This window comes from Gordionus sp. m RMFG-2023, chromosome 1 (assembly GCF_954871325.1).
Source record: "Gordionus sp. m RMFG-2023 chromosome 1, tfGorSpeb1-WG-v2, whole genome shotgun sequence".
Taxonomy (NCBI): Eukaryota; Metazoa; Nematomorpha; class Gordioida; order Chordodea; family Parachordodidae; genus Gordionus; species Gordionus sp. m RMFG-2023.
In genome coordinates, this window is record NC_088775.1 from 10670087 (window position 1) to 10680430 (window position 10344).

Genomic DNA, 10344 nt, shown 5'->3' on the forward strand with positions numbered 1-10344 from the left:
TTTATTCATATTTTAAATAAAAAAAGATTAATTTTATATACATTATATTTTTATATAATTTATAAAAAACAGTAGCCCCCCCCCACAATGTTTTTAGTACTAAACCATTAGACCTGTTCAACTCTGAATAAGTATGCTTTTTTATGTTCAAATAAAATGTATATTTTATTTAATTGCTTGTGCTACATACTAGTTTTTTTTATCTTTAAATAAAAACATACTAGCTGCATTATAGTTTTAACTCATTGTTTTAGACATGTTTTTTTTAAATATTCTTAATGCTAGATATTTTAGTTGTCATTTTTTTTAAAATATAATTGATATATAATAATTATACTTTTATTTTCATATCCACTTTAGAAATTATAAAAACACGTAATGCTCTCAAAAATATTTAAATATTTCTTTTAAATTATATGCTACATATTTTATTATTTAATATAAAATTATTATAAATTTTAATTTAATTAATTAATCGAATTTATGAGAAGCTTTTTAACAAATTGGATCATTTTTATATTCTTATCAAAAATTTAACAAGGTGAATTTCGCATATGATCATTTAAATTTTATATATAATAGAAAGATGTCAGGCGGATTAGAAGCATTATCTTTAAAATCAGATGATATGTTGAAGTTACTTGGAGTAAGTGCTCATACTGGAGCTGAAAATTTGGATTATCAGATGGAGCAATATGTATTCAAAAGGTCATCATGTAATCTTAACAATATTTTAATGTCTATTAACTCGATGTAAATAGCTGGAACACATCTTATAAATTTAAGAAAAACTTGGGAAAAATTATTGTTAGCTGCAAGAGCAATTGTATCCATCAAAAACCCAGCTGATGTTTATGTTATTTCATCTTATGTTAAAAGTCAAAGAGCTATATTAAAATTTGCATCCCATACTGGCGCCACGCCAATAGCTGGAAGATTTACGCCAGGTTTAAAAAAAAGTTTCATGACATTGTATTATGAATATTAAGGAACCTTCACAAATCAAATACAAAAAAATTTTAAGGAACCCCTTCTTTTAATAGTTTCGGATCCATATGTAGATCACCAGCCTATTATGGAGGCAGCATGTGTTAATATCCCAGTAATAGGATTTTGTAATTCAGAAACACCTATGAAATATGTAGACATTGCAATTCCATGCAATAATAAAGTATTGTTCTTTTTGATAAACTAAATAAATATTTATTATAAGGGTTCCTTCTGTATTGGTTTAATGTTTTGGATGTTAGCTAGAGAGATATTAAGGTTTAGAGGAACGATCCCACGGAATCAATCATGGGAAGTTATGCCTGATTTGTACTTTTATAGAGAACCTGAAGAGGTTGTAAATAAATACATCTATATATCAATATTATATCTCAATATTTTTAAATTAGGCTGAAAAGGAAGCTATTCTTGATACAGAAAAGCCTCAAGATGAACAGATAGCAAATGCTGGATTAATGGCTTCAAAAATATCTGATCAAACTTCTCTTTTGGCACCTCAGTGGTCAACTACAGCTTCATTTATGGGAGAAAAAGACTTTGGTGGTCCTCAGATACCACCTGATATGAACATCCCCAATATCCCACCTCATATGATGTCTCCAATCAAACAGCAGCATGGGCAACCAATTCAGGATACCGATGATTGGCATCGACCCCCCTCTCCAATTCATCTTCATCAACAATCCCAACCTCCACAACATTATATGGGAGGCCCAGGGGCAGGAAATGTTCCTGCTCAATATTTGCATGGTGGGGCTATGCAAATGCCTCAACAAATGATGGGCATAAGGGGTGGTCCACCTCAACAATATATGCATCAGCAGCAATCTATGGAAGGGCCACCATCTCATTACCGAGCGAATGTTGGTAGTGGAGTTCCTCCTAGGCAAGATGACTCAATGCAGCAAGTGATAATGCAACAGCCAGCACCTCCTCAACATCAACAACAGCCACCTCTACATCAGCAACCACCACCTCATAATATAGGGAATTCTGTCAAATCAACAAATTGGTCCCCATCAGTATCTGACTGGGCTAGTGAAGGAGGGTGGAATTGATTTTTTGTACCTTTTGTTACAATATTATGATTTAGAAAAATGGATGTAAAACCAAAATAAAATATTTATTTTCAATAATTTGATTTTAAATATAATCTGATTATATTTAAAATAGAAAAAACTAATATTTTTTACGAAAGAACTTAATTTACTAGCTGACATTTTATTTAATTTTTAGGCCAATATATAATATATTATTTGTGCTATATTAAAATTTAAGTAAACCATATTCATCAATAATTTGAAACTTTTATACAAATCATCACTTATATTACTTTTTGAATGATCATCCTTATTCTTATTTGAAGAAATTTATATTAAATTGTTTAATGAATATCTGACTAAGAAAACATCCATCTAAGAAATAGTAAAGGATATTTCTAGCTTACAAAAAAGTATTGGCATATTTTACGATCTGTTGACAGGTATGGCTAATATTGATTTTTAGGATTATAAGCTTATTAAATCATTTTAAAGATCAGAGTTAAAGCATTGTAAAACTATATCAAATAAACTTATATATCAATGGTAATGATTATATTTTTAAAATTTTAATTTACTGTTGGCCCAAAATGTTTATCTGGTATTGTTTAAAATGCTTTTACTGATAGAAGTGGTGTCTCCTTGATGAAAAGTGTTATGTTGATTTTGCATTTAATATGTATTTATTTTTGATATCGATTATTTGAGTATTACTAATAAATTATTTCTGATATATCAAAAAAGTGTTGGTATTGATAGATTCATGGAAAATTTAAGCAATTTTATACAAAGCTATGGTTTGGACCCCATGTTAATAACACTAAAAATATCATTTTAGCTTTCATTTGATACCTGGAGATATTTTATTATTTTTTGAAAATTTTTATTATCAGAGGTCAAATTTTAGGCACGTATTAAAAAAATAAATTAAGCCTGTTAGAAATTTTTAAAAATTTGGATATATTTTGTAAATTTTTTCAAAGGGAAATTAAGAGCAGTAAATGAATATTATATGCCCACTACATCTTCAACTGATACATAAAATTATTTTTTTGGCAAATTCCATTTTAAAAAATTTTTTATGCTGCCAGTATCGGGTCTGATTAATTAACCTTTATCAAGATATTTATATGGGTATTCATTCCACGTCAAATCGATCACGATTCGGGCGACCTCTTAAAATTGTTAAAAATTTCTGGAATTATTTAGATAATTAAGAAAATGAGAAGGCCGTTTATTTTAGCTCGCTAGCACACCTGGTTCCCGAGATAAAGGTGCAAAAAGAGCCATTTTGGAATCTGTAAAATGCTTATATATCAAAAACTATTTATAGTGAAATAATATAGCAAATTGTGGGTAAAAAAACTCTAAAGAGCTATCAAAAACAATAAAAATTGGCGCCAATTTAACCCGTTAATTTCCGGTTTACCTATTTTGCTTTGCATGTGTTTTTAAACAAAAAAGGGAGTTTCGATTTTTTATTGCTTTTTATTTAGACACCTTTGTTAAATAAATATATCTTATCAAAACCTTGGCGACGCCATCGACTCCAAAAATTGATGAAAAAATAGATGGCGCTTTATGAAATTACGGATTATGGTTGAAATTTTGCTGCTAACTTATCAATAACCGGGTATTTTCACTTTTTATTAGTGCTGTAAACATTTCTAAAAAAATCGAACGCGTTCACGTTCTAGTTCGCTTTCAAAAAAAAGAACACTTTCACAAGCCCGTTATATAAATCAGAGAGCAGAGGTACCATTTGTACGGCCCGACCCAGATTAAAAAAAAATTTTTTTAGGCTCCAATCGGAATTTTTAAAAATTAAATTCGACCTGGTATATTCAAAAAATTCATTATTTCGTATTTTAACATATTTTTCGGCGAGTATTATCATTTAATAAGCAAGTATATTAACTAATGTTCTTAAACGGCTCGTTTTGAGTCGATTTTTAAAAAATATTGACTAAGCCTCGAAATTTCGATACTATATGTCTAGTTTGCTCCTTCTATGAGCAAAATTTTCAGGCTTGCATGATATTTTTCTGGATAAAAAACAACTTAGTTAGCCGTTTTTAAAAATCGGCTCAAAACGAACAGTTTAACAATACTAATTTTTTTTTTTTTATTCTAAACAGACATTTAGTATATTAAAAATATTATGTATTTATAAAATAAATAAAATTGATATTTTTACTAAAAAATATAACATATATTATATAATAATGTATTTAATCCTTTCCGTATTTATTCCATGGCAGGAAAACTATAATTTTATTAGTAATAGATACTATGAGTGTTAGCTAGTGTTAACTTTCACCAAACATTATATTAATCATAACTATATATAATCATAACTATTTAGACCCATATTTAACAACTAAACAAATCCATAAAACAAATCCAACTTTATTCATAATTAAGTATATCATAATTATATTTATCTATCCATTAAAAAGTATTATAAATCAAATCATATTTATCCCGCTTCACAAGTTCTTCACTCCCACAGGTCCATTCTTCTAAACCTCCGGCTGACATCTTCTCCACTAAATCCAATAAAAATAGCCAACAAAGGAATCCTTTTAAAACCCGAACATCTGATGATCCCGTTTTTTTCCTATCCACAAGGAAAAAACTAATTCTCCTGTCAGAAAATGACTGACATTTTCTGTATTGAATTACATTTATTTCTTCTTTTTTTCAACAATTATAACAATAACCATATCTAATTGACGAATATAATAATCCATGTTGTATATATTTTTTAAAAAAATACAGCCCGGCCCTGCCCGGGAATTCTTAAAAAAAATTTTTCAGGCCCGGCCCGGGTATATTTAAAAATTTAAAATACGGCCCGGCCCTGGTACCCTGACCGGGCTTAGGGCCGGGCCTGCAGGTCTCTGATATAAATAAATGCCTTATATTTATTAACACAATATTAGCCATTTAAAAAATAATATAGTTTTATTTTAATAATATAATTATAAATTCAATATTATATATCAAATAATATTTTTATTCAGGGATCCAAACCGAAACGAATATCGGTTCGGTTCAGGTTCAGATAAAAATAACGGTTCAAGGTTCAGGTTCGGTTCGTAAAAAATTAAAATATCGGGTTGGTTCGAACCGGTTTGAAAACTTTTGTATCCAAACCTATATTCGAATTATGTATATGTATTTTTTTTATTTTATCATTAATTTTAAAAACACATGTATAAAACCTTCATTTATTTAATTTATAAATATAAAAATATATATCAATGATTAATTTTAATATGAACAATATTTTACTTTTTTTTCTTAAATTTTTTTTATTTAGCCGCACAATTAATATATTTTCGAAATTCGTCTCACTCAAATTACATCTATAAGGAGATAATATAAATTTAATTGCTGAAAAATATCTTTCCATACTAACTTGGGTAGCCGGTACTGCCAATATGATATCTGATTTGATGTGTCATTTATAATAATATTTTGGATTTAATTTTTCTCTAAGCATTATAATTTATAAGCTTTAAATATTTTAAAATGACAATATACTAAAGTTTATAAAAATTATGACCGACACTTATCAATCAAATGTGATTGATGATAATCTTTAAAATAATTTGAATGTATTATAAGAATGAAATCATGATGCTCGAACCGGTTCAGAGACATTTTAGCGGTTCGGTTCAGGTTCGGCTAGAATTTTTTTAGCGGTTTAGGTTCGGTTCAGGTTCGATAAAAAATACCGATTTTAGCGGGTTAACGGTTCGGTTCAGGTTCGGCTAGAATTTTTTTAGCGGTTTAGGTTCGGTTCAGGTTCGATAAAAAATACCTATTTTAGCGGTTTAACGGTTCGGTTCAGGTTCGGTTTGGATCCCTGTTTTTATTTATATAAAACTTTTCTTATTAATTTTTGATAACAATATTTTTTAAAATTTTCATCTGATAGATAGGAACGATTGGCAGTTAAAACGGCATTAGCTATACTAAACGCGCTCAAGGGTAGATGAGGGGATTGCGGTTTTATACTTAATAAATAACTCTTTTAACGTGTGAAATTTATTAAAAACATTTATTGTTTTGTTATTTGCTTAAAAAAATTGTGATAAGTATCCCTCCAATCCATTCTCTACTTCCTCGACAAAAAAAGGATATCTCAAAATTAACAGTTCCTGCATTATCATTTCTAGTGTTTTCAAAGCATTTTTTTCAATAACGCTATAAGTTTATTTTTAATAGGTTCGTTCTGTGGAAGTTTTATCCATGGTCATTAAAGCTTGAATACTGGATGTATAATTGCAGAAAGGATCTTAAAATATATGTTCAAATCTTAAAAAAAAATAAAATATATGTAATTAATTGAGAGTGATAGGTTTAATACCTTTTATTAATCCCATTTAATACAACGTCTATTAATGGTTGATCATATTTAAGGCCACTAATTTTTTTTAATTTTAAAATAACTATATTTATTGTTGGGGTCAAATATCCAAAATGCATTTTTTCTTAAAATGTAATGATTTTACTTAGTTATATTATATAAAATAACTAATATTACAATCAAATGTCGTTTTAAATTGGAACCTGAAGATTTTGACACTGATATAATACATTTTGGGCACATTTTACATTTGCTAAGCATTGAATTAGTTCCTTCAATATAGGATGTTACTGTAAAACATTTATCATATTTGGCCATGGTGATGATAATTGATCTGATTTTGGATTTTCAGAAATAGATGAGGCTTAAATAATAATATACATGCTTATGCTAATCTATTAAATTAAAATATAAACAATATAAATTATAATAATGGCGTGTTAAAAAAATTGAAATGTGGAAAGGAAATACACAGCCGATTAAAAAAATATAAATAATACTTTATTTAAAAAAATTCGGAAATATTAAATTTTTTAAATAAATAAAAATAAAAAGTATTTTTAAAATTGAACGAACGTTAAATTAGAACGCGTTCGTCATAAAAAAAGAACGCGTTTACGTTCAAAGTTCGTCAAAAATAAAAGGAACGCCTTACATTATTTTTTTCAAAAAATCGAACTTCGTTCACGAACGTATTCATTTTGAACGCGTTCGTTTACTATACTACTTTTTATACTAAAAAATTTTAAATTTCTATTAAATTTACTAATTAAACTGAGGAGCAGAGTTGGCAAATACCCATTAGAGTTTAAATAATGTAACAAATTTCCAATAATAAATATCTTTTATATAATTTTTTAATTTTTAATGTATCTAGAATTTCATCGAATTTTCCATCATTTGAAAGATAATGGTATAATTTTTGTCGTAAAAACTTTTTTAACTCTAGATATTTTTTTCTTCGAATATTTCTTTTTACATAAGCGTTTTCTTTTAATGAGAGATTCCCCAATTGATTGTAGGGATATATTAATGTTATCAATAGCCTCTTGATTAAGTATATGAAGGAGAAAATCAATATTTACATTGTCATTTGAAGTATAAGGAAATTTGCTAATTTTTATGAAACTTTCTTTTTTCCCGCTACATCTATTATGTACCCATTTATGGCATCTGGTGCATTGGATTGAATTTCTAGCAACTCCTTTCCCACATACACTACAAGGCCACTTACTGGATTCCTCCATCTTTAGATTTTCCCCACCAATCATCACCTTTGTCTTTGCTATATTCATTTTCATGCCCTTTGCTTCCATAGCCATATTTTATCCCTCAATTCTTCCTCCCATTAATACAAGGTCATCTATAATAGCTCCCATGGAAGTCCTTCACGTATTTCTTTAGCCACCACATCCTTTACCAAGATAAATAATAATGGACTCAGACGGATCCTATGAAGTCCTACCTTCCCTTCAAAGCTTTCACTATCACCATAATCCGTCTGTACTGCTGTTTGTGCTCCCACATACATTGCCATCACTGCGATAACCAACCATTCCTCCACGCCTGATTTTCTCAAGACCTAGTCTCCTCACGCGGCACCCTGTCAAATGCTTTCACCAAATCAACAAACGCATAATACAGTTTCTTTCCCTTCGCAAGATACTTCACCTGTATCTGTCTCACCATAAAATTGGCCTGTTGTGCCCTTCCCCAATGTAAAACCAAACTGCATTTCATCAATTTTAGTTTGTTCCCTTATCTGCTTCTCTAACACACTCTCAAATACCTTCATTGCATGTTTCAAGAGTTTAATAGCTCTGTAAGACCCGCAATCTAAAGGATCACCTTTTCCCTTGTATACTGGGATAATTATACTTCTTCGCCAGTCATCGGGAATAGTTCTTTTTTGGATGGGTACCATTTTTTATAAAAAAGATTTTAAATTATATTTATGGGAATTTACTGTTCTCTCATGGCTCAGGGTGACACGATTAAATCAAATTGATATAAATCGTAGTTTAAATCATGATTTATATCAATTTTTTTTTTTTACTTGTAATTTTTATTTAGTAAAAACATTTATACCATTTTTGGCGTATAAAAGTTTGTAATTGCGAAATAATATTAATCCTGAAATAAATTTTTCTAATTTAACCACTATAAAAAGATTATTTTAATTGTCTATATTAAGCAAGAATCTCACTAATTATTTCAATATGCCCTTATTCAGTTAGACAGTACTGCGAATAGTTGTATTTAGATACAAGATCCTTTTGTATCTTGTACTCAGTATCTTTTTGATTTTTTTAATAAGATACTAGTATCTGTATTTAAGATCCTTTATTCTGAAAAGAATCTTTTTCATTTTCTTGACATAAGATACAGATTCTTTTTAATATTCATGTTTAAAATTTAACATATCACAGCTTATTTTCTTCTAGAATCTTGTATTAATTTTCTTATTTTTTTCCACCATATTTTAAATATAATGACAATCAAATTTAGTTGGAAAATTTATAACTCATATTAAGGTATATAGATAAAAAATAACACCAAAACGAAATAAATAAAGATTATATTTTATTAACTTGATTTTATGTAATATTTTTTAAATTTGTAGGATGATTAACACTCATGGTAGTGAAATTTAAATTAGAAATAAGTTCCCGTGAATCAAATCTTAAAATTTTGTACGGAAATGTTTTAAAAATAAAAGTTAAAAAAGACAATGTACAGGCTAGATGTAAAACCTATATAAACAAAAAAATGATAAATGGTTAAAGAAAAATTTTGTTAGACATATTAAATTATATTATTTATGTGTGGTTAAAAGGGGCATGTTATCTTAAAATTCAAGTTTACAATATTGTCTACCATTATTAAAAGCTGCCTAAGGTGGTATGGGCAATAGATTTTAAGAAAATATTTTCCTATGATTTGAATATAATGAGGCTTTTTTGACATCAATATTACATCCATATTATAAGAACTTATGGAATGAGCCAGATGATAAAAAAAATACTTTCAAAATATATTAATAAAAGAAGCTCTAAATGTAGTACTAGAGTATAAAATCAAGTTCAAACTATAACACCAATAGATTTAACATCTAATAAAGAAAATAATGATTATTTTTCTTTTGGTGAAACAGTTGCTGAGTTCAATAATACAAATAACATTGAACTGGGAGTTTTAAATTATATTAAAGAAAGTCAAAATACATTGAGAATTCTTTATTATCCTTTCATTAAGGAAATTTTTTTAAATATAATACTGCAATACCTTCATCAGCTCCAATTGAAAGGTTTTTTGTTTTGGCACAATGTTAAGTAGGCTGAAACGACAAAGGTCGGTCTAATGATAAATTATTTGAAAAATTTGATTATCTTATAAAATAATAAATCTATTTTAAATACTCTTTTGCAAATTCATATTTCAACTCCCATTAAAAATTCTAGTCTCCCTTCCCTATCTATGCTATTGGGCTACTACTAATATTAAAATGCCTGATTATTATAATTAACTCATCATTAAATATTTTATTAATTATTGTATATATTCATTCTTATTATATGCATATGCTATGTTCTTCACAAATAAATAATAAAAACTAGTATCTTGTATTTAACATACTCTGATTAGGCAAAAGATACAAGTATCTTTTATCATGAATCTTTGAAAAAGATAGTAGTATCTGTATCTAAGATTCATTTTATCACAAAGAATCTGCATCTGTATCTAGATTCTTTTTTTGGATGACCTGCCCAACTCTACCCTTATTTAAATAAATGCCTAAATTGGGTAAGCAGTAAGGATAGCCATCATAAATTTAATAATAAACATAATTTAAAAAAATACTTTTGTTTATTCATAAAATCAAATACAAAAATGTAATTCTAAAACCATATTTGAAAA

At 27.9% G+C, this 10344-nt stretch overlaps 1 protein-coding gene across 1 annotated transcript; it reads left to right on the forward strand.

Annotated features, from left to right (window-relative positions):
* Nucleotides 1-586: 586 nt before the first annotated feature.
* Nucleotides 587-2144, forward strand: LOC135929246 (small ribosomal subunit protein uS2-like). The gene is made up of 5 exons (XM_065465754.1): nt 587-716; nt 762-947; nt 990-1171; nt 1214-1342; nt 1398-2144. The coding sequence occupies exons 1-5, from the start codon at nt 587-589 to the stop codon at nt 2064-2066; spliced, it is 1296 nt and encodes a 431-aa protein (XP_065321826.1). The 3' UTR covers nt 2067-2144.
* Nucleotides 2145-10344: the final 8200 nt, after the last annotated feature.